The sequence below is a fragment of the Gymnoscopelus braueri genome (genome assembly GCF_963280865.1).
Source record: "Gymnoscopelus braueri genome assembly, chromosome: 15".
NCBI classification, from domain to species: Eukaryota; Metazoa; Chordata; class Actinopteri; order Myctophiformes; family Myctophidae; genus Gymnoscopelus; species Gymnoscopelus braueri.
The window spans coordinates 47,272,050-47,298,306 of NC_137620.1; the positions used below are offsets into that span (position 1 = coordinate 47,272,050).

At 40.2% G+C, this 26,257-nt stretch overlaps 2 protein-coding genes across 2 annotated transcripts in view; both read left to right on the plus strand.

The window, feature by feature from the left end:
- Window positions 1–25,274, plus strand: part of brms1 (BRMS1 transcriptional repressor and anoikis regulator) — a 144,142-nt gene extending 118,868 nt beyond the window's left edge. The window contains exon 11 of the transcript XR_013934520.1: window positions 25,193–25,274. The gene's annotated coding sequence lies outside the window, so the exon portion shown is untranslated. The remainder of the gene's footprint in view (window positions 1–25,192) is intronic.
- Window positions 6,901–19,272, plus strand: LOC308101795 (uncharacterized protein). The gene is made up of 4 exons (XM_080451271.1): window positions 6,901–7,036; window positions 9,999–10,104; window positions 12,411–12,548; window positions 17,466–19,272. The coding sequence occupies exons 2-4, from the start codon at window positions 10,035–10,037 to the stop codon at window positions 18,365–18,367; spliced, it is 1,110 nt and encodes a 369-aa protein (XP_080307397.1). The 5' UTR covers window positions 6,901–7,036; window positions 9,999–10,034; the 3' UTR covers window positions 18,368–19,272.
- Window positions 25,275–26,257: the final 983 nt, after the last annotated feature.

Below are 26,257 nucleotides of genomic sequence, written 5' to 3' on the forward strand. Positions count from 1 at the left end.
TCCAAATGTGTTATTATTATTTGAACCAGTGGTTCTCAAATATGTTCATGAAAATGTGCTGTGCATGCATGTAGCCTATTTGTGTTGTTAGAATGTTTCCAAAGATATTCCACATTTTATTGCAAGAGTTTTTTAAAATAGCCGATCTACAAGCTCACAATTCGACGCGTTGTGAGCTTGCAGATCTGCTATTTTCAAATAGCTGACGCATATGTTTAAAGTGCTCATGTCATAGTTGCCTAGGGTTGGTTAGGGTTGCTTCTTTTGGGCTTGTTTTCCTTGACCTGTTTGCTTATTTCTCTCACAATATATGGCAACATTGACTCCTGCAGTAAAACTGGTGATGCGAGGTGAGGTTTTCTTGCCTTGTGAATTTTTATCCAATCAATCAAGGCTATATCAGGTTGTCAGGCAGTATTACACCCAAAGACGTTCCATTAACCACTGGTTCTCTAACTTTTTCATGTCAAGGACCCCCCCAGTTGATATTTGACCGCGGACTCCCATTTAAAAATGTTTTGGTGCCAGGGACCCCCAGAAGAGAAGATTTGTGTACCAAAAAAAAAAGATATTTTTCAAATATTTTCAAAAATAGCAGATCTGCTATGTTTGAATAGCCAACATATACATGGATAAAGTGCTTAAAATAATTGTGATAATGTAAACTATACTTTTCATGGGGACCCCCCGGAACCCCCCCAAGGACCCCTGGGGGTCCCCGGACCCCACTTTGAGAACCATGATGCCATAAACAACACAGCTCCTCTCTCCACTTTATTCTCAGAGTAAACTTGTTTCACTTTGAAAATCAGAAGATTATAGGATTAACTTAATCAGTCTATCAATTCATTCAAGTTGCATTAAACCTACGTTTCTCAAACTATCAATCAACGTTCCTATTCAATCCTCTCTCATGTATTAATGCTGTATTAATAAGGCTGTAAGATTATATACACATTAATCAGACGATTTAATTGTTATTATTATTATGTGTGAGTGATTCTAACAGAGAAAACGAGAGTTCTCAGTGAGAAAATGATGGTCTTTATCCAGAGCAACTAATAATCGTCACAACACATTAAGTCAAGTGCTTAGTTAAAATACAGCTACAGGGCTAAACCAACCAATTTGTATTTATTTTATTACATTTTTTTGTAGTAGGAAAAATAACGGTCGTGATTGATTCTTTTGGAGGGCTCTTTGGTCACCAAAAATGAATAGCAGTGATCATGTAGACTAACATGTAATGTACTGTAATAATATATGTAAATTGATGAATGTAAGGCTTCAAACGGGAATCCAAAACTGACGGACTATTGACGTCACAGTCATTACGTCTGTCATGATGTTGATTGACGGAGGTCATGTGATTTTTAATACACACCCCCTTCTTGGATATACAGCATAGCCTCCGTGGCGCAATTGGTTAGCGCGTTCGGCTGTTAACCGAAAGGTTGGTGGTTCGAGTCCACCCGGGGGCGCACGTGTTTTTACGTCTGTATGAAAAACAAGGGCTTTAAGACCTAAAACACAACAGAGATGTATATACAAGTGATTTACAGCGTGTGAAACTGGCGTTGTGCTGCAATATTCACTGGTGGAAAGTAACTAATTGCATTTACTCAGCTGTGGAAAAAGTAGTAACAGTGCAAAAGTATTGGTATCAAAATGTGCTTAAAGTAGGCTACCAAAAGTAATAGTACAACATTTTTTTAAAATAGCAGATGATGATCTACAAGCTCACAACGAGTTGCGATGCGACACATTGTGAGCTTGTAGATCTGCCTAACCTAAGTATAAAATAAGGCTAAAGTGGTTAATGTATGTTTTATAATGTAATACTTTATATCTGCAAAGTAACTAAACATTTTCAAATAACTGTAGTGGAGTAAAAGTACAATATTTGCCTCTGAGATGTAGTGGAGTAGAAAGTATTGAAAATGGGAAAAACTCCAGTAAAGTCAAAATACCTCACAATTGTATTTAAGTACAGTACTTGAGTAAATGTACTTAGTTACTTTACACCACAGTATTTACTCCTATGGAAAATGTAAGCCCTATTTTATAGCTGATTTGGCGAAAATAGCCGATCTGCAAGCTCACAACAAGCATCTATTTTCGAAAGATTTTTGAAAGATTTTGAAATTGAACATTCTGCATTATTACTAGGCTACCTTTACTCTTTAATTCAAGGACCCCCAAATTATTGTGCCAGGGACCCCCAGAGGAGAAAACTTTCAAAATGATTCAACATTATTCAATTTCTTTGCAAGATTGAAATAATAATAATAATAATTTAGAAAGTACCTGATCTACAAACTCAAAATTGAGCAGTAGTTGTGAACTTGTGGATCGGCTATTTTTTGAATAGCCAGATAACCATAAAATAGTGTCAAATTGGTTAAACTGATTTGATGCTATATTAACTTGCTGGGGACCCCCTGGAACCACCTCAAGGACCCCTGGGGGTCCCCGGGCCCCACTTTGAGAACCACTGGTTTACACATTAATTTGGGGGTGCTTGAATGAAAGAGTAAAGGTAGCCCATTGTAATTATGCAGAATGTTCCATTTCAAAATCTTTCAAAAATAGATGCTTGTTGTGAGCTTACAGATCGGCTATTTTCGAATAGCCAAAGCAAATGTGTCTAAATACTTCCTACATGTTAATGAAGTCCATGATCATAACACCAGAGGCAGCTCCACAAATCATGTTCAACCCAGATTTGGCTCAACAAAGGGAATGAACTCGTTCTCATGCTATTCATCAAAAATGTGGAATGCCCTACCAAAAGGAGTAAAGGAGTGTAAAACCCTACTCACTTTCAAAACTGCCCTAAAGATACACCTTCAGGAGGCTGCAATTCGAAAATGGCCCCTGTCAAAGTCTTAACCTACCCCCCTACCCCCCTTTTATTTTTCTTCTTTTGTACATTTTTTTTCACTCTTCATACCAGTAACCTGTAAGCTGATTGTATGACGTTCTGTATAGAGCGTCGCAGTTCCCGCCCACTTCTTGTTTTTTTTGGTGCCGGAAGAAAAAACTCAATGCATTTTTCCATTGACATTTCCAAAAATATTTATATCTATTAATTTAAGCCTCGAATCAAGCCATCATGACATGACATGAATCATGACCATAAACGTTTGATTCTGTGATTTTTTTGTTGTTGAAAACGGCAAAACAAAGGGTATTTATTAAATATAGTATATCATATAATTAAATATAAAATAAAAAAAAATCACAGAAAAAAACGTTTTATGGTCATGATTCATGTCATCTCGTGATGGCTTGATTCGAGGCTTAAATTAATAGATATAAATATTTTTGGAAATGTCAATAGAAAAATGCATTGAGTTTTTTCTTCCGGCACCAAAAAAAACAGGAAGTGGGCGGGAACTGCGACGCTCTATAGTAGTGTGTATATCTGTCTGTCTCTTATATGTCATCATGATTTGTGTGCATGGGGATCTCATCTTAAACAAGCTCAGTGCTTAATGAGTCTTCCAGTTTAGTAGACCTTGTATTGTGAATTTGTACTTCCATGTACTGATGTTCTCATGTCTTACTAAATAAAGTACATCAATCAATCAATCAAAACATTTTGTGTTAATCCTTTTAGCTTTAATGTCTTACTGTACTGCATGCTGTTTACATTTCTTATTAAGTATTCAATCAATCAGAAAAATTTAGATGTATCCTACATTTTTGTGTAGTTGTTTTTGTTGTACTGTTGTTGCTGTTTTGTCCAGTTGCTTGAGTGTTTAATGTTAATCATTAATCATTAAACATAATGTTTCGCTATATATATATAATGTTGGATTATTTGTTGCTGGAGCCCCCTAGTGGCAGTTTAACTACAATAGTCCAGAAGCACCAGCAAGATTTGAAGTACAAACATACTGGGGGCCCTATATTGCCTTATGCCTTATGTCTAAATGTAATGGGCTTTTTGTTTTACTATTGTGATTTTTTTTTTAAATAGCCGATCTACAAGCTCACAATGTGTTTATGTGGATTGGCTACTTAAAAAAACACTTTAGCCCTATGTTATACCTAGGCTATTTGAAAATAGCAGATCTACAAGCGCGGCGCTCTGTGAGCTTGTAGATCTGCTATTTTCAAACGTTTTAGTACTTCTACTTGTGGTACTTTTTATTTTGATGTCAATACTTTGGTAATTTTACTCAAGTAACATTTTGAACACAGGCCCTTTACTTGTAACCAAGTCTTTTTTAATATTGTAGTATTGCTACTTCGACTTAAGTAAAAAATCTGAGTACTTTTTCCACCACTGGCTACCTGACAGGTAAAAATAGAGAAGGTTTGTGGTTGAAGTCATGACATCTCTCTCTCTCTCTCTCTCTCTCTCTCTCTCTCTCTCTCTCTCTCTCTCTCTCTCTCTGTGTTTCAGTGAGTGTCTCTCTATGTGTTTAATCCCACCAGTTAATCTGGGATTAAGTATAACCACAGGCAGCAACAACACACTGACTCACCAAAGAAGAGGAAGAAGAAGAAGAGGAGGAACGGAGAGACGAAGGTGTTTTGAACAGAAGACTTATTACTTCATCCATAATTCTACAGTTTGTCCTGTAAATCAAACCATTGTGGAACTGGATTTAAAGGGATAGTTCACCCCAAAATGACTTTTTTTCCCTATGGATTAGTCACCCCATGGAGACTTGAATTCATAGATATTGTTTAGTGTTTGTCACATTCCTAAACCAATAATATGATGACCAGTGGACCGGGTAGGCAGCGGTTCCGGTAGGAGACACAAAGGAGACTCTCTGTGATTCCTACCGGACCCGCTGCTGGTCATCAAATTATTGTTTTAGGAATGAGACAAAAACTAAACAATATCCATGAATTCAAGTCTCCATAGAGTGACTAATCCATAGAAGAAAATACATTTTGGGATTGAACTATCCCTTTAAATACAATTAGAAGTAATAGTGTATGAGCATTGAAAAGGAAAGCATACTGACTTCTAAGTAATTAGTACTCATTGTGTCTCATGTACAGGAAGCCTACACTATAGCTGTGTAATCATCATCAGATCATTGTGGAGACCACAGAGGAGCTTCCTGAAGGAGCAGACTGTTCATCATCCAGGCTGGTGATAGATCTCACCCTGGAACACCTGGTAAGATCTACACCACCATTTTGCAGTGGTGGAAAAAGTACTCAATTGTTTTACATAAGTAAAAGCTCATAATGCTCGTGAAATGGGACATTCTGCTTAATGAGTACTTTTACTTTTGGTACTTTAAGTACATTTTGATACCAATACTTTTGTACTTTTAATCAAGTCAATTTTGAATTAAGGACTGTATACTTGTAACAGAGTATTTCTACATTGCAAGTATTGATACTTTTACTTTACTCAAGTAACAAATGTGAGTATACTTTTTCCCCACCACTGCAGACCATGTCGGAGACGCAGTGCGCCTCCGTGGCGGCCAGCGTGGAGTCCCTCCTGGGCGACGCCCACACGGTGCAGACGCAGTGCCGCCAGCGCAGCGAGCAGCTCTCATTGGCCGCCGCGCAGCTGAGGGCGGAGTCGGCCGCCTTGAAGGGGAACTGCGAGGCCATGCAGCTGGACATGGTCGAGGTCAGACGCCAGCTGGACGAACTGCTGGACACCAAGGCCGCGTTCGAGGCCAAAGAGAGACAAGCCCGCAAGCTCAGCAGACACCTGTGAGGAGGAGGAAACGGAGGAATACTTACTGTACTTACTTTTGACCAGTGGTGGAAAAAGTACTCACATTTCCTACTCCTAAATAAAAGTATCAATACTGCAATGTAGCAATACTCTGTTACAAGTAAACGTCCGGAATTCAAAATGGACTTGAGTAAAAGTATACAAGTTTTGGCATACAAATTTACTCAGACCCCCCAATCTCGAAGTATGTTGTTCCAGGGACCCCCCCAGAAGCAAAGATTTTAGTTAAAAATGTATATGTATTCAAAGATTTGCACACATTTTCACGATTTATTTAAAATAAATAGCAGATCTACAAACTCATAGCGCGGCACCGAGTGCCGCGCTATGAGCTTGCAGATCTGCTATTTCCCAAAAGTCCCAAAAGTAAAAGTACTCGTTATGCTGTTATGCAGAATGTCCCATTTCAAGTTTTCAAGTGTATACAAATCTTTTGAAAATGTGCTGCTATAGATCTGCTATTTTCAAATGGCCAAAATGTATGTAGGCCTAGGGCTGAAGTGGTAAAAGTAAAAGTAGGCTATAATATTTGTCTCTGAGATGTAGTGGAGTAGAAGTAGGAAGGGGGAAGGCCTCCCCCCGCCCCCCCACCCACACACACACACACACACACACACACACACACACACACACACACACACACACACACACACACTTGTTTTCTGTAAATTATACTTTTATCACTAATGTCGATGATTTCCAGTATGTTATTGTATGTCTTTAGGTCTTGATGAATTGAATACACAGGACCGCGACGGAAACAAGCCCTTAAGGCTTTTTGTGTTATCCTTTTAGCATCATTGTATTATCCTACCAAAGTGTTAATAAAGTGTTCAATCGATCAATCAAACAAACACCATGTGTTGTGGTTCTTTAAAAGGTTCCATATACTGTCTGTCTGTCTGTCTGTCTGTCTGTCTGTCTGTCTGTCTGTCTGTCTGTCTGTCTGCCTGTCTGTCTGTCTGTCTGTCTGTCTGTCTGTCTGTCTGTCTGTCTGTCTGTCTGTCTGTCTGTCTGTCTGTCTGTCTGTCCAATCTTCATTCAGTAACAGTTACACGCCTCCTCCACCAGGTGGCGAAAGGCAACAGAGCCTGGAGATCCTTTGCTGTGCCCGCTTTGAAAGTTACACGTTGACCCCGGAAGTAAATGCGTGTTGTTGTTGCTGGAGCTTTGAAGACAACCAGAGCTTCAGTCTGTCTGTGTTCCTCTGGTAGAGAAGACAGAGAGTTAAATAAATTACCACGTTAACCTGCTTTAACCTACTGTTAAAACTATTGGAGTACTGAGGGACGTCCAGGGACCTTAACTAAGGTAGCCTACACTTTGATTTGACCATGTAGACATTTATCAGATGCTCTTAATCCAGAGAGATTTACAGTAAACAAGGAAAACACGAGGCAATACATCAAATGCATAGTAATATGATCTAGGATCATAGGTAATAAACCATAGACTTAGATCAAGACTCTCGTAGATGTATTTGATCGATTCTGACGAGAGTCTTAGCTTCACCCCCCCCCATATTTCACTGGATTGTCAGCTCCAAAGCCCGTATTTCTCCAAAACATGTACAAATGTAGATTATAAGGTGTTTACCCACTTGCCCCAAATGTTAACTAGGTGTCCGGTGTGTTTCTGTAATGTATTAGTCCATATTGTTTCAATAAAGAAGTGTTTTAATCCCGTCTGTGGCCGATTCTGTCTGTGATAGTTCCCAATGGGTGGTAGTGACGGGGCGCATCCGGTGAAAGCCAGAATTACACTCAATGTAAACAGGAAGTAAACGAGGGGGGGGGAAACACACGGGATTAAAACACTTATTTATTGAAACATATGGACTATTTCATTGCATAAATACTGCGTGGGCAGAGTTAACATTTGGGGCAAGCGAGTAAGCAGCTTATATTTTACATTTGTACTTGTTTGGAGAGATACGGGCTTTTCGAGGTGAGACCAGATCAAAGTCTGAAGGACCCTGTAGTCATCACTATCTGTGCCTCCATTGGTTGGGAGGGTGGGATGGCTGCAGAAGGCTACTTTTTGCATTATAGTCCATGAGCCAGACAAGATTTCATTATCGAAAGAGTGGGCAAAACCAAACCTATATTAAATTGTTCATAGGGTCAATACGAGTAAATAAATATATGATAACCTCTCCACAGGAGCAGCTTTTTCATGGTTATCACACATTTTGTTATTTTCCCCATACGTACATGACAGGTGAAAAAAAATGACAACATTTAAAAAAGAGTTATCATAATTAAACTTCCTCAGTTGATTACTTACATGAAGACAATGATTTATCGTATTACAAGTTTTCTGAAATTGTATATTTAAATATGTAAATTAGGCATTTAGTCCATGAGCCAGAGCCCCAAAATGTAGCCAAATATTGAATATTCCCTCGTTAAAAACCTTTGACTCCAACATCTTAACTAAATGAAATAAGTATGTTGACTCTGGCTTTGTCCAATGTTCCAATGTTGATTCTGGACAGTTATGCAAATGTGGGCATATTTTCCAAATGCCTAATTTGCATATTTAAATATACAATTTCAGAAAACTTGTAATACGATAAATCATTGTCTTCATGTAAGTAATCAACTCAGGAAGTTTCATTATGATAACTCTTTTTAAAATGTTGTCATTTTTTTCACCTGTCATGTACGTATGGGGAAAATAACAAAATGTGTGATAACCATGAAAAAGCTGCTCCTGTGGAGAGGTTATCATATATTTATTTACTCGTATTGACCCTATGAACAATTTAATATAGGTTTGGTTTTGCCCACTCTTTTGATAATCATTGCTAAATTTTGGGGCTCTGGCTCATGGACTATTACATGAGTCAGTCTTTTGATATAATATAATGTTCTATAACTTTTTTCCCTCTTCTTTTTACTTATTTTGCTATATATCTATATATCTATATATATATATCTCTCTATATATATATATATATATATAAACAGGTAGCTCTCGTGCACATCCAGGGTAGAGGTGCTGGTTTGGCAAGATGATGCATAAGAAAGAAAGGAACCTTCCCACTGCTTCTCTTTTCGGAAGGAACCGCACACTCCAAATGACGATGGACTCAGACTCAGTTAATGCTTCATTTCTTTAGGCTTTATTAGCACGACGTGTTTCGCCGCGTTGGCTTCATCAGGTGCTCATATAGCAGCTCAATAGTTCTCCCGCTGCTTTTTCATGTCAAGGACCCCCAAAATTGTATATATGGGACCCCCATCTGAAAATATTTAGTTCCAGGGAACCCCAGAAGCAAAGACTTGAGTTTAAAAAAAATATATATATATATATATTCAAAGATGTGCACACATTTTCACGACTTTTCTTTCCAAAATAGCAGATCTACAAGCTCATAGCTATGAGCTTGTAGATCTGCTATTTTTGATAGCCAAAGAAATCTTAAGTGACACAGATGCGTTCCTGGTCTTAATTTGCCAAAAACATTCACTATTTGGCAAATATTTGAATATATGTATTTGTTTAAAGCAAACATTTGTAACTCAAATATATATGCAAACTAAAGATTTGCACACATTTTCACAATACAAATGTAGCTCATAGCTTGTAGAGCTTGTAGATCTGCTATTTTTGAAAGTTCTTGAACATTAATTTATGCAAATCTTTGAATATATATACATACATGTTTTACTCAAATGCTTCTGGAGGTCCCTGGAACAAAAATATTTTTTTTTTACAAATGTTCGCTTTAAAAACTATATATATTCAACGATTTGCACACATTTTCACGATTTCTTAAAAAAAAAACAATAACAGATCTACAAGCTCATATATCTGCTATTTTTGGATTGCCAAAGAAATAAAATGACACAGAAACGTTCCCGGTCTTACTGGGTTAAATTCAGTATTCCTTAAATTTTTATCCCACTATTTTGTAACCCTTTTTTTCACCCGGTGCCAATCCTGGGCGCTACACTCCCCCCACCAGCCTAGGGAGGCCAAGGCTGAGCTCATGCCTCATTCAATGCATGAGAGCCAACTGACCTTCTTGTCACCTGACAGGAGGGAGTTTCCCTGGTTGGACGTAGCGCGTGGAAGGAACACGTTATTCCAACCAGTTCCTTTCCCCTCCATCAGGCGCCCCGGCTGACCAGGTGGAGGCAGTATAGAGACCAGGATTACTGCATGTTCTTGTGAGGGTATTAACTACCCTAAGAGACACGGGGAGAACATGCAAACTCCACACAGAGTAGGCCCGTAAATTCAGTATTCAATGTGTTCATTTCAGACCAGTGTGTGGAGTCCAGAGACCTGCCAGGTGAAGATGAACTCTCCAGACTCATCCAGGGACATTTCTATCAAACAGGAGGAACCTGAAGACCATCCACACCTCAGTATGTATTTTCACTATACTGGCTGGACAATATAACAGCTGAACATCTCAAATTTGCCAGTAAGAAACTGTGTCCTGTAATTGCAATGTGTTTTACAGGTTTCTTTGTTCACGGGTTTTTACCTGATTCTATGCTCTCTGTTGTTTTAGTGCCGGTCATTAAAGACAAAGTGGGGAAGCTAAACAGCTCAGACAATTATAGACCTATAGCCCTAGCCAGCGTGCTGTCCAAAATTATGGAGACAATTATTCTGAGTTGACTTGAGAAACACATCAAGTCTATTGACAACCAATTTGGCTTCAAACGTAAGCATGGCACTGATATGTGTATTTTTGCACTTAAAGAAATTTTAGATAAATATAATGGGCAAAATTCTACAATGTTTATGTGTTTTATTGATGCGTCACGTGCGTTTGACCGCATTAATCATGAGAAATTATTTTTAAAATTGTCACAAAGAGGGGTCCCTAGTTTTCTAGTCAGAATCCTGGTCTTCTGGTATGCTCACCAGACGATGCGAGTGAAATGGGGGAGGTCAACCTCTGCTCCCTTTCGTGTGAACAATGGGGTACGCCAGGGGGGGATTTTGTCCCCTTTTCTCTTCAACGTTTATATGGATGATTTATCTTTGATTTTAAACGCATGTGATACAGGGTGTAGGGTTGGAAATTCGCTAATTAATCACCTTATGTATGCGGATGACCTGGTCATCTTCAGTCCGTATATTGCTGGTCTTCAACAGCTTCTGAGGGCATGCTCACAGTATGGTGTTGATTTTGACATAAAGTACAATGCTAAAAAGAGTAAGATGATGTTTGTCCGAAGCAGAGAAGACAGACAGTCAACTTTTCCTGACTTCTATCTATCAGGCACTGTCCTTAGTGTCTGCTGTGAGATTAAATATTTGGGCCATATAAGTACATTTTGATACCAATACTTTTGTAATTTGACTCAAGTACATTTTGAATTCCGGACTTTTACTTGTAACAGAGTACTTCTACATTGCTGTATTGATACTTTTTACTTAAGTGAAACATTTGAGTACTTTATTAATTAATAATAACAGGTTAATAACATCCAGATATCAATGGAAACAAGTCCCCAGGACCTTTTTAGCCTAAATGTTTTACTGTAGGCCTATACCTCCCAGGGTTTCCGGGTCTGTGGTCAAAAAAGTACTGACATTTCTTACTTAAGTAAAAATATCAACACCACAATGTAAAAGTAAAGTACTCTGTTACAAGTAAAAGGCCTGTGTTCAAAATTTACTTGAGTAAAAGTACAAAAGTATTGGCATCAAAATATATTTAAAGTATCAAAAGTAAAAGTACTAAAATGTTTGAAAATAGCAGATCTACAAGCTCACAACGCGTCGCATCGAGCTTGTACTGTAGATCTGCTATTTTCAAACAGCCTAGGTATAAAATAGAGCTAAAGTGGTTAATGTATGTTTTATAATGTAATAATTCATATCTGCAAAGTAACTAGTAACTAAAGTTTTCAAATAATTATAGTGGAGGCCTGGTTTGTTTGATTTGTCCTTTCTTAACCCATTCAGACCGAGAACGCATCTCTGTGTTTCATTTTTAGATGTCTTTGGGCTATTCAAAAATAGCAGATCTACAAGCTCATAGCACGGCACCGAGTGCCACGCTATGAGCTTGTAGATCTGCTATTTTTTTTTAAATAAATCGTGAAAATGTGTGCAAATCTTTGAATACATATATTTTTAACTAATTTCTTTGCTTCTGGGGGGGTCCCTGGAACAACATATTTCGAGATTGGGGGGTCCACGGACAAATACATATCATTTTGGGGGTCCTTGACATGAAAAAAGTTTGAGAACCACTGATATTATAGCAACATACGTTTTTTCAAAAAGAAGATATCTGTAGAATCCCCCAGAAGTAAAGATTTGAGTTAAAAATATTGGCTTTAAAACTATATATATATTCAAAGATTTGCACACATTTTCACGATTTTTCAAAAATAGCAGATCTACAAGCTCGTAGCGCGGTGCTTGTAGATCTGCTATTTTTGAATAGCCCAAAGTGTAAAACAATGCTTTTTTAGCTCAAATCAAAAAGTGACATAGATGCGTTCCAGGTCTTAAGGTGTTTAAAAATGTGCGTCAGAGACGCAGAACACAGGGCTAGCAGCATCACTGGTCAGCGAAAACGCTCGGAATCGCTGTCAAGGGCTGCTATAGATGATGTTTTAACTCTGACGGTCACTACACTTTGAGTGGTGGTGCTGATTCTCCCTCTTCTGTCCTCCTTCTGTCCTCCTTCTGTCTGTGTGTAAAGAGGAGGAGAGGAGGAGGAGCCCCAGTCTGGTCCAGGAGGAACCAGGACCTCCACAGATCAAACAGGAACAGGAAGAGGCTGAAGTGTGGACGTCGATGTCACCACACAGGAAGACCCGGTGCAACAACACTCTCTCAGGTAAATACATAATACATGGGCGGGGCTTAATTATTGCTGGAGCTCGGCTCCGGAACCTCCCTCCTGCGCTCCGGTTTCTCTAGAAGCCGTACCGTCACCTCAAATGCACGTTCAATACAATACGTTTCTTATTTATAATTAATTCAGCTTTCACATTTCCCCCTCAATGTCCCTTCCTGCTAAGGAAAGGGACCGCGGATGAAATGAAACTGAGTTAGGTTCGTAAATCTTCACAATAACCACTTTATTATCCGCTGTTAGACAAATAGGCTCTATGCACAGCAGCCATATTGGACTAGGGATGCAAATTATCGATCAATTCATTAATTGATAACTTTAGCGACCGATTAACCGGTTAACTGATAAGCAGCTTTTTTTTTTTAATCTGAGAATCTTAATTTCCCTCAATAAGGTCTAACATAAAAATCTACATTTTGCTGATATACAGAATACAAAAGGCATATTATATTCATTAATCAAATATTTATTTGACCATTTGAGATACAGGCAATGGCGTCTTTGGATGAGGAACGTAAAATTAAATGAAAAGTGCACTGTCTCGTCTGTCACATCATGCAAAACTATTAGCAGCATTTCTATAATCCCTCTTGAACTGGGAAAAGTGACAGTGAAATTAGTAGGCCTAGCCTATGACACTGACAGTCAACTTGAAATATAGGCTGACTTAAACTAAAAATTAAACATCCATGACTAGAACAGTCAACTTAAAATGTTAAGCTCAGGCTGACAAGTGAAAACGTCACTGTTTTGAATAGGCTCTCTTCCTCATTATGCATTGCATAGATAGGTAGGTAGGTAGGTACCTTATTTCACCCCGAGGGGAAATAGATAGACCTATTCATTTTTATTCAAGAATATCAGCATGTCTACATGCTCAGGAGTGAGCCGTGAGCGCAGCCTGTTTACAGTAAGGCCAGCTGCTGAGAACACACGTTCAGAAGGGACTGATGTGAATCTGCCACATTCGTAGAGTATGCGCGTAGCATGAAACCGAGGCCCAGTTGACTCGATCTGGTCTGTTTGCCGAGACTATGTTCCGCACGTTGTCGTGAACAGGCGATTACTCGTCCGGTCAGTCCCCATGACTCCACGACCTCGTTTAATTTTTCAGCTAAATTATCAGCCGTATGGCTCACCGACATGCTTTCTGTGAGTAGGACCGCCGACATCATCTCCCAGTCCTTCTCCATGTAGTGGCAAGTGACTGTGATGTAGCTTTCTGTTGTTAATGAAGTCCAACAATCTGTTGTCAGACCTACATTTGTTGTGGCTAGCTGTTTTCAGCTCTGCTTTTTTGACTTTGTAGCGTGCTTCCGTGCGGGTTGTTATGGTTCCTCGAGAAGGGATATTGTACCCTGGCTCAATGAAGTTTAATAGCTCTTGAAACCCCTGGCCATCCACTACGCTTATTGGCATCATGTCTTTTGCAACCATGTTGCAAATCCTCTGGGTAATGCTCTCCGCTCGTGCCTCATCACACGTCTTTTTTTTTGGCAAACACCGCGGGTATTTTAGGTTGCGATCCACAACTCTCCCCCAACAACACGACTGCATGTGTGTTTTTTAGGTGGTACATTAACGTCCTGGTTGAATTGCTGTACTTGAAAACAGCGTCACATATTTTACACTTTGCATCTTTGTCTTGGTTTTTAACTCATTCAGTGCCAAACTTATTTCTGGCTTTATCACCCCTGTGCCAAGGCCAAAAATACATTGAAAAAAAAAAAGTGCTTATGAGCCGAGATACACCTTTTTCAGTAAGAAGTTAAACAAGAAGTGAATGGAGCAGCAAATCTTCAAATCATTATATATTGGGTTCTGAACTTTAAAAAAAAAAAAAAAAAAACATTACATTAGTTCAGTAATTAATTGTTAATTGTTTGATTTAATCGGATAATTTCTTAACGGTAGTTAATCAAAAATCGATTAATTGTTAACATCCCTATATTGGACAGAAATTGGGCCCCTTCCTGGCTTCCTTCACAGGTGTTACCAATGATACTAATGAAGGCTCTGTTCCATTTAGTGCAATCTGGGAACCCATCGCCAAATAAAAAGGAAAAACAGCGCCCTCTGCTTTTTTTTACTCTTTCACTTGGCTCTGGGCTGAGCTAAATGGAGCACCCGTGCGCAAGGAAACCGGGGTTTTTGGTCTGCCCTCAGCGCTCCACTTCCGGTGGTGCGACTATGTTTTCATTCCTACTAACAATATTTCTACACGGAACACTAACACCACTTCTCCCAGAGAACATGGATGGTTTTGGTTATAAGCCCACTTGTTTCTATGATGAAAGAGCAAGCTAAAATGTGAATATCTTTCCGTGGTTTTGTCTGCTTCAAGGACGCTATTGTTAAATGAGTTTCGGCTTGTTTTCAGTGGGAAGAGAGCGCACAGATGTAAATCCCACCCACTACATTTGATTGGGTAAAGCGCGGCCTGCTTCCTGATCTGAAGGCACGCCCACTTGTAAGCTAACGCGCACACGTTCTGAACGGGGCTCTCGACAGATTCAGTAGCGCAGCTCTGAATCTGTTCTTGAGAGATTACATTTAGTGTGGCACAGTGGTTCTAAAACGTTTTAATTTCAAGGACCCCCATAGCTCTGAGAGTGTAGAATTGGAACCAAATGGACCCGGGAGGGTCCATTTGGTTCCATTTGTACACTCTCAGAGTTACACCCCCCTCAAGGAACCACGAGGGTCCCTGGACCACACTTTGAGACCCACTAGTGTTTCCAGTGAGCCAACATGCACAAAATATCAGCACACTGACTCTGTTTGACCAGAATGGAACAGAGCCTTCATTAGTATCATTAGTAACACCTGTTTCTCCAATTTCTCTCCAAAATGGCTGCTGTCAAAATCGATTACTAAATTAGTTGCCAATGATCATCGATTATTAATCGGCAACGAATCGCCGTTTTTTTTTTGACAATCGCGGCTGTTTTTCCAGTTTAATATACCGTTTGGTAAAGCGCTAGCCGTAGCTAAGCAATGGAATGAACCTTCTGGACTCCCTTACAATGTGACGCATGCGCAATAACGACCGCGAAGCAAAATGAAAACAACGACGGCGGCCCATAGAGTTGAAAATAAGCGGCGGCCCCATGCAATTTACAGAGAGCGTTTCACCCACAACGTCTAATAGAAAAGTATTACTGTGCACTTGCTTGGCATGGGATTATGTCCACAATGTAATGCGGGAGCTAGAGTATACCTAGCGCTAAGGTAAAAGTGCAATATATCAGCTACCTACTTCCTTAAACAGATGAGACAAAATAGCAAAATCAAATGAGCAAGAGCTAAAACAAATAAGTGTATCGACTAAACAAAATCCAATAAAAGAATACAATAGTAAAACAAGGGTAGTGTTTCCTGAAGAGGTGGGTTTTCAGCCTGCGGTGAAAGATGGGCAGTGACTCTGCTGTCCTGACATCAGTGACTCTGGTGTCCTGACATCAGTGACTCTGGTGTCCTGACATCAGTGACTCTGCTGTCCTGACATCAGTGGGGAGTTCATTCCACCACTGTGGGGCCAGAACAGAGAAAAGCTGTTACCGTGTAGGTAGACTGTCACTGGTATAATCCCCAAGTAGGTCCATGAGGAAGAGCAAGGAAAAGTCCAAGTCATTTGTCCCTGGTATAATGCACTGGTAGGTTCAAGGAAAAAGCAAAGGTCTGAGACCAGCCTGACAGCACGGCCTGTCATCAGTGTGACAGCAGCCGGGTGAAAGCTCTTCATGAACCTGGTAGTTCTGCTCTTGATACTGCGGTAGGCCCCCTTGCACGGCCGCGGTCGTCGTAGGGGGTTGAACGGTTTTTAATCTCTCAAGAACAGATTCAGAGCTGCGCTTGAATCTGTCGGGATCCCCGTTGAGATCCTATGCACATTGGCTACAAGTGGGCGGGCCTTCAGATCAGGAAGCAGGCCGCGCTTTACCCAATCAAATGTAGTGGGCGGGATTTACATCTGTGCGGCTCGCTTCCCACTCTGACTGAGAGGCGCAATAGTCATTGGCATCTTTTTATTTATAAAGCCCTGGTTGGAAAATTACCACCTTATATCTCATCCATGCTACGTCCGAAACCTAATCACATTCTAACTCGCTCCAGTGATTGGCTAATCCTTCTGGTTCCTTTTGCCAGTTCGGAACTGGGAAAAGACTGCTTTCAGCTTTGGTGCACCTGAGTCTTGGAACCTCTTGCAACAAGAGCTTAAATTGAATACCCTAGTATCTATTGGCCATTTTAGGAATTTATATAATAACCGTGTATTACCTGTATGCAACTGTTTTAACTGTTTGTGTCAACTTTATTGTTTTTTTTCTTGTTGCTCTTATGTTATTTATATGTGTGTAATCTCCGCATCATTGTAAATGAGGGTCTCCCTCAATGATCTCTCCGAGAATCTTAAATAAAGGTTGAATGAAACGTCTTCAGGCGGCGGAGCCAGTACAGTCGCTGCTGAGCCTTTTTCCTCGGTGTGTGTGTGGTGTGGTGTCTCCCATTTGAGCTCCTCCTCGATGTGTACTCTGAGGAACTTGAAACTCGCTGACACTTTACACTGCAGCGCCATCGATGAGGACGGGTGCATGCAGGGTTGCCAGATCTGCTTATTATAATCTCCCCGCAAGATTTTATCTGAAAATAGCCGATCTACAAGCTCACAACGCGTCGCATCGCGACGCGTTGTGAGCTTGTAGATCTGCTATTTTCAAATAGCTGATGTATATGTTAAAGTGCTCATGTGACCCATAGTCGCTTCTTTTGGGCTGGTTTTCCTAGACCTGGTTGCTTGTTTCTCTCACAGAATCTGGCAACACTGGGTGCATGATCTGTCATCTAAAACATTTTTTTAATTTTTTCATGTTTGCTGTCATTGTATCTTTTCCCCAGACTCCCTGAACCTCCCCGTGTGCAAAGAGGAGGTTTCCCCCGAAGGAGAGGAGAGGAGCCCCAGTCTGGTCAAGGAGGAACCACCAGAGCCTCCACACGTTAAAGAGGAGCAGGAGGAGGAGCTACTTCAAAGACCAGAAGAGGTTGACGGGCCAATGCTGACGTTACTAGCAGTGAAAAGTGAAGGTGACGACGATGACGATGATGGTGAAAACAGAGAGACAGAGCCTGTAGCCGGCAGCTCAGCCGAACACGTGAAAACACCAGCTGACGTAGAGGACAGTGGAACATCACAGCCGACCAGTGATGACCAGCTCCTCTCTTCAGACTGTTCTGACTCTGACGTCACTGAAGACAGTGATGACTGGGAGGAGACCGGCGCAGATCGGTCACCTTCAAGCGCACCGAAGGCACACAAGGCGCGACCCGTGGAAGGACAGAGATCGTCCTCGAGCGACAACACGTCCCAGCCGTTCATCTGTTCAATTTGTAGCAAAGGCTACAGTCGCTTGTTCAATCTGAACAAACACATTCAGACTCACACCGGGGAGAAGCCGTTCGTTTGTCCGTTTTGTAGCAAAGGCTACGGTCAGAGAACGGATCTAAAAAAACACATGAAGATCCACACGGGGGAAAAGCCGTTTATCTGTTCGGTTTGTAGCAAAGGCTATGCTGAGAATAGTTATCTGAAAAAACACATGAAGATTCACACAGGGTTAAAGCCGTTTATTTGTTCAGTTTGTAGCAAAGGCTTTGGCCAGAAAGGTTATCTGAAAACACACATGAGGATTCATACAGGGGAAAGAGGAGGCACTTGTACAGTGTGTAGCAAAAGCTTTGGTGACAGCGATAATCTAAAATCACACATGAGGACCCATACTAGAGTTCTCAACTCTCCCTAACTGGGCCCGCCCCGAGGCTCGATTCGGCCCGAACAGTTACCATTTTCGATTTGAGTTTTGGCCATTGTCGTTTTTCTTTAATAACACGGGCTAGGAAGGTTACAAACTAGATCCCTGAGTATAAGTTCACTTTGAGCTGCATCCAAACATCCACTGCCATTTCCGTCGGCCGTACCGTTAGGCCGCTAGGGGCAGTTGAGATTTATTTTTTGGGGGGTAATAGATTATTATTATTTATTTATTTTTTAACTTGGGTCGGGTTGGGTTCGGGCAGAATTTGAGAACTCTTAACTCATGCAGGGTAAAAAAAAAACCCTTTAGTTGCAGTGTGTGGCAAACGCTTTGGTCCAAATGCACATCTGAAGATCTTGTCACTGCCGGGTGGAACATCTTGTATGTATCTTGCTGGGGTAGGAAGGATGAACATTAAAAATGCCTGCCTGTAATGTTCTGTTTTACAATGTTACAATTGTAAAAATGAAAAAGTAAAAAAGCAAACAAAGTGGAAGTACAATATTGTTCTCGATTATTCCAGATTAATGAACAATCATTTTAACCCATTTTGGGCGGGAACCCCTATTTGTAACTATACCTTTCAGCTATGTACAGTATACAGCAACATGCATTTGTTGTCATTTTTGAATAAATATTTGAAGTTTTTCAGAAAACTTGAGGTCACGTCTAAATGGGCTAAAAGAAAAGACTAAATAGTGTAAACGGCACAACTACAAGCTCACAACGCCTCGCTTTTGTACGCCACCTGCAAAATAGAGTCCATGAACATTCCTCAGCATCCTGCGACATCCCAGATCACAGTGAAGTGACGATTTAATGACTTTTAGACCTTTTTAATACCTAAAGAAAATAAAAAGACCATTACAAAAGTAATCGACAAACTACACTATAAAAACTGGTCAAACATTGACCAAATGATATAAGAAAGAGACAACAGTTTTGAAAATAAATATTGCAGATCTACAAGCTCACAACGCCTCACGTTGCGAGGAGTTGTGAGCTTGTAGATCTGCTATTTTCATAATATTTATCTGTGGAACCGAGTCGAACTAAATGCAATGCCTCAACTCCTACATTCCAAGTGCTTGTCAGAGTGGGGGGTCCCCAGTTCAAATATGATTGTTTTGGGGGGGCCCCAGTTCAAATTCACGGGGTCACGGCCTGAAAAGGTTGAGAACCACTGGATTAGATATTAAAGAAACTTCCTCTGCGTAAATGTTTGAATGTTTTGTTTTTAATGTTTTCAAGTAACATGAGGACACATGCATTGTAATTGCCCTCTATAACTAAAATGTAAACAATAAAAACAGCTTAAAACCTGTTATTTTAGAAATAGCCTTTTACTTTACTGGAGTATTTCCTTTAATTTTTTATAGTTTTACTTTTACTCCACTACATCTATTCCGCTGCAAATTTTTTGAAAACTTTATAGTTACTAGTTACTTTGTAGATTTGGATTATTATTACAAAACATACATTAACCACTTCAGCCCTATTTAAACTTTGGCTATTTGAAAATAGCCGATCTACAAGCTCACAAGCTTGCAGATCGGCTATTTTCAAAAGAATGGTATACATGTTGCCAATTTAACCCCGAAGTGCCCACTCCTCCTTGGTGCCCACTCCTCCTCGGTGCCCACCTGTCTGGTTACTTGAAAATCTAACACACTTATAATGACTTTATTTGGTGCAGCCAAAACGTTAACCACTTGAACCCTAGCATCCCTATTCTGAGGGGAACATTAGCCGAAAATAGCAGATCTACAAGCTCGCAACGTGAGCTTGTAGATCTGCTATTTTCGGCAAAGAGTTGATGTAGAGGGGGAAAAGGAGCAAATAAAGTACCAAGTATTGAAGGTTTAAGTGGTTAAATGTGTGAAATGAACAAAAAAAACATGAATTTAACAGTGATCTATGAAATCTATGATTGTTTATTTGGTCTCCATTGTGGTTATTATCTGGTCTTCATGTTCTCTTTATGTTGTTTAAACCATTAGTTCTCAATCATTTTCATGTCAAGGACCCCCAAATTAATATGTATTTGTGTGGGGGGGGGGGGGGGCTGCGGCCGAATACATATAATTGTGGGGGTCCTTCCTTGGCACGAAAAAGTACTACTGATTTAGAAGTCATTTGTAGACTCGGCCTCAGGTCTTCATTTGATTCAGCAGTCTGTTTACTGATTGTTTACTGTCATTAATTGAATGATAACAGACCGTGAATTCTGTGAATCAAGCATTCAACCAGACCGTCTAATAAACAATTCTATCATGTTTGTGGATATTATTTTAATACAAGTTGAAAAAAATAATAATCATCCGTCCCTGGGTGGACTCTAACCACCAACCTTTCGGTAAACAGCCGAACGCGCTAACCGGTTGCGCCACAGAGACTCAAATGCACTGCAGGGCGAGGAATAGGGTTTATAAACATCACATGATCACCACACTGGCCGCGGCCGTATATATGTTACAGGGAAAATGGCATTCCAGGGAAATTGAAAGGGGTACGCTTGTTTTCATGCCCCTCATGCAATTCTGTAGAATCAACGCTAGAGGGCAATGCAAGCCAGACATGAGCCCCACACCACACACGCACGCATGCACAAACCAGCACGCACACACGCATGCGCACACGCGCGCGTGTACACACACATACACACACACACACACACACACACACACACACTCCAGGGGGCGGGCCTGGCGGGCTATGTTAGTGCAGTGAGTGGCACTTGGGGCAAACGCAGTCCCCACACAACATCATTTACGATTCTGTGCCTATCGGTACATAACTCGGACGGCGCTTAAGTCGACTAGCAGACCATCGGCCGGTCGTCGCGGGCACTCGCGCCTGGAGGCGCTCGGGCGCGACTCCTCGGCCTCAAGGTCTGCTAAGTCGGAGCGCCTTCCGTCATGGTCCAAAACTATACTTTATCAGCGAAAAAAAAGTAGTCCGCGGTTGTTTGAAAAAGTAATGTCCCAAGCTGGAGTCAAACCCCGGCTCCCAGTGGTAGTGGGTGGGGAGTCCAATGATTATCGAAGTGCGCCACTGAGGCTTGTACTAGTGGTGCAAAGTAACAAAGTAGATTTACTCAAGTACAATTTTGAGGTATTCGTACTTTACTTGAGTATTTCTCTCATATTATCCATTTTATTTTCAGCGTTCCCCTAGCGTAGCTTCCTGGTTAGTATGTTGTTGTTGTGGTCGTCGTCCTCGCATCAAAGCCCCGCCTCGCAGCACCGCCCCGTGCCTATAAAACAAGCGCTCCCCTGTCAATTTCCCTGGAATGCCATTTTCCCTGTGACATATATATGATTGTGGGGGTTCTTGGCACGAAAACGTTTGAGAACTACTGATTTAGAAGGCATTTGTAGAATCGACCTCAGGTCTTCATTTCTGTGAAACAAGCCGTTAGGCTTTCATGGGCTTTTTAATCCAATTTAGTTGACCGTGTATTTAAACTGTACTTCCATGTGCTTTTTCTCTGCAAACTCCTAAATACAGTATTTCAATCAATCAATTAAGCATTCAACCAAACCGTCTAATAAACACTTCTATCATGTTTTTGGATGTATTTTAATAAAAGTTGGGAGGGGGGAAAAAAAGATATCCGTCCCTGGGTGGACTCGAACCACCAACCTTTCGGTTAACAGCCGAACGCGCTAACCGGTTGCGCCACAGAGACTTTGATGCATTGCTCCCGTGCAATAGGGGTTATAAACATCACATGATCACCGGTCAAAACACATTGTATTGTGAGATATTATAAAACATAGCGAAGCATTGTTATAAGTGTGTTGTTGTGTTTGAAACTCCGTTTTGAGATGTACACGGTTTGTTCTGCTGTGAGGACTGCTTGGCAGCCATTAGCTCTGGTCCACAGCGTTAGTAAGTTCTCTCTATTAAAGTGCTCTGCTTCATAGAACCAACGTTACACTGTTCTGACGCCATCTAGTGTCCATCAGCAGACACCACATGTGTCTGAAGATTATAGCAGGGGTCTTCAACAGGGGGTCCGGGACCCCTAGGGGGTCCTCAGAGTTACTACAGGGGGTCCGCCAAAATCTTTGTGAATCTTGAACCCTACCAGTACCATCCCTTTTCTGAGGAGAACTTTAGCCAAAAATAGCAGATCTACAAGCTCACAACGCCTCGCGCTGGGAGGCGTTGTGAGCTTGAAGATCGGCTATTTTTGGCAAAGAGGTATAGGTGTAGAGGGAAAAAAGAGCAGACCAAGTAAACAAATTTTTTTTTAATCTGAAACACAATTTTATACAATATAGAGTAGGGGTCCCTGCTTCATCTCTCTCTCAGCTATGGGGGTCCTTGGCCTGAAAACGTTGAAGACCCCTGATTATACAGTTCATATTGATTCCATCATGTGTCCATAGATACTGGTTTAAATGGACCATTTATACAAATATGTAAATGATCTCATTAAATATGCACGATTCAAACTACAAGAACAATCAATCACATATCATTGCTGAATGTCCAAAACCATTCATGTTAATATAATTATTTTTTACTGAATGCAAATTGAGAAAAGATGGACGTTTACTTGTAACACAGTATAGGCTATGTTTATATTATCACTACTTTTAAATAAAAAGTATATAATTTATTTATAATAGTTTAAGTTAATATAAAAGGTTTGAGTAGGCTTCTTCTTGACTTCCACCACTCACCTTTTACTTTCTACTTTCACAGGAAGAGTGTGTGTGTGTGTGTGTGTGTGTATGTGTGCGTGCGTGTGCGTGTGCGTGCGTACGTGTGCGTGTGCGTGTGTGTGTGTGTGTGTGTGTGTTTGTGTACGTGCGTACGTGCGTGCGTGCATGCAGGTGGGTGTGTTGGTTTGTGCGTGAGTGCGTGCGTGCGTGTGCGTGTGTGTGTGTGTGTGTGTGTGTGTGTGTGTGTGTGTGTGTGTGTGTGTGTGGCTTTTTGACTCCACACAGGTGTAGATGGTTTAGTGTTGATGACTGTCTCTGGGGATCAATTCACTCTGCAGGTTGAAGATCCGGTCAGAAAACGGAAACGGAAACGGTGAATCCTTGTGATGTGAACGATTTCAACACACCGGATCCAGTAGGCGGGGCTTTGGACCGGATGTGATATGGATTTAAAAATGGACGCAGGCGCACAACGCTCGTTTGGTTTGAATAGTTTGGTCTGAAACGCTCCACACCGCTCTGTAGAAGGTAACTTGATGTTTGATTTATATCAACATGACACGTTTTTACCCACCAATAATTAACACAATTATTATTTAAGCATTCGAGGTGTTCTAGAACTGTGAATTATTATGACACCCAAATGTACAAATGTGAAATATTGTGTTTTATAACCGAGGGAGAAAATGCCACAAACTTTTTTATCTAGTCTGACTTTTACTTCATAGATATAATATGCAAATATCCAAATTTATTAAATTCATCTATTATAGTCTTGATCCAAGGCTATAGCATCGAACAAAGTTTACACTTTAAACCACACTCACTGTGAGGGGGTTTGTAGATCTAACCCCGACATATATACATTAATGTGCGTTTTATAATGTATTTAAGCCTTGGATCAAGTACGGTCAGGGATTTTATTTATGGTGATCGAGTCTGATGTTTGTTGGTAGTTTTAAACGGCTCATAAATCTCCATAAATGAACCCAATCCGACACATAAAGTGTTTAAACCCAAAGCCACGGATGTTACCCGTCCATACGGGTCTGTTGTGTTCCATAATATTGCGTAGAGTTGAATAAAGATGTGTTTTAATCCCGTGTCCACATTTACATTGAGTGTAATACCCACGTTCACCTGCTGCAACAGCGCCACTTTACCAAATATTTTGTAGTTCTGTCTGTAAGACTCGTGCGTCCACATTTATGTATGCATTGTAAATATAAAGTGATTACCTTAAAGCTACAGATGCTATCCGTACATACGGGGTGTTAAAGTTTAGTTAATGTTCAGTATAGTTTAATAAAGAAGTGTTTTAATCCTGTATGTGAATGAACGTCATTGTATTTCCTGGTTTACATGGGGTGTAATACCGATGTTCACCTGCTGCAACAGCGCCACTTACACCCACTGAATGATATACAGTGATATTCAGACAGACCAGATTGACATTTGTTTATTGAATAATGTGGAATATTACTGAACATAAAGGGTCCGTATGGTGGGATAACATCTGTGGCTTTGGGATAAACACTTTACATTTAGAATGTATACATTTATGGAGATGTTTGAGACTTTAACATGGAACTAATACTCCAAACACTATTTTTAGAGTGTTCAAGAATGTCATAGATGGGCAGTGGTGGAAAGTAACTAAGTACATTTACTTAAGTACTGTACTTAAGTAACATTTTGAGGTATTTGTACTTTACTTGAGTATTTCCAAATTCCAATACTTTTACTTCTACTCCACTACATCTCAGAAGCAAATATTGTACTTTTACTCCACTACAATTATTTGAAAACTTTAGTTACTTTTCAGATATAAATTATTACATTATAAAACATACATTAACCACTTTGGCCTTATTTTATACCAAGGCTATTTGAAAATAGCTGATCTACATTTTAGTACTTTTACTTTTGGTACTTTGAGCTACGAGCTTGTAGATCTGCATTTCTTTTTTTTTAAATCATGAAAATATGCGCACATTTTTCAATATATATATATGTTTTAATCGAACATTTTTAACTCTAATATTTGCTTCTGGGGGGATTCTACAAATGTCTTCTAAATCATAACAGTTTTTTGAAAATAACTTATGTTGCTATAATCAAACTTTTTCATGTCAAGGACAAGGACCACCCAAAATGATATGTATTTGGCCGTGGACCCCCATCTCAAAATATGTTGTTCCAGGGACCCCCCAGAAGCAAAGATTTGAGTAAAATAAATGTGCACATTTTCATTATTTTTCAAAAAAATAGCAGATCAACAAGCTCATAGCGAGGCACTTGGTGCCTCGCTATGAGCTTGTAGATCTGCTATTTTTGAATAGCGAAAGTGTAAGATAATGGTTAAAGTGGTTGCACTGATGCGTTCCCGGTCTTAAAGGGTTAACAGTATAGCATATATGGGCAACTGGTGGCCCGGGGGCCACATGCGGCCCTCACCTTCACTTAGTGCGGCCTGCAGGTTAATACTGATATATTATTGATTTCAGCTGTTCCAATTCCAAACATGCAATCATGACCCGCTTTAATTACTTCAGTCTATATTATTAGTTGTGACTAATGACTATGTCCAATGTATTTGTATTTAAGTTCACAAAGTTAACTTAAGTATAACTAAATGTATTTGAAATTAAATAAAAAAATATACTTTTCAGGAGTCCAATAAAAAAAAATACCCAAAAATAATTCAGGATTCCAATTCCAAAATAGCAAAAATAGCAGATCTACAAGCTCTGAGCTTGTAGATCAGCTATTTTTGCTACTTTTGTGTGACATACTAGAATGACAAATTTAATTTACGAAAAAAGTAAAAAATAAGGAGATAAGAGGTGTCTGTCCGACAGTAACAATATGTGTCCCTCTGGATGAGTGTGGAAATATAGTGGCCCTCTGCATCATCAAAGTTGCATCACCCCTGCACCATAGCCTACTTAAAAACTACATTTTCTATTATTATACAATATATTAAATGTAATGTTGGTGTATCTGTGTCTTGCAGGTTAATCATGAGGTGACCTTCTGCAGAGTGGACTAAATCTACTTCATACAGTGAGTTAAAAACGCTGAGTCATGGCTCCTAGCTATGACTCAGCGTTTGACTCGCTGTATGAGTTCTACAGTGAAGGTCCTGGATGGATGGATGGATGGAGTCATCAGGAGATAGCTGGTAATAGAGTGTCTGTAA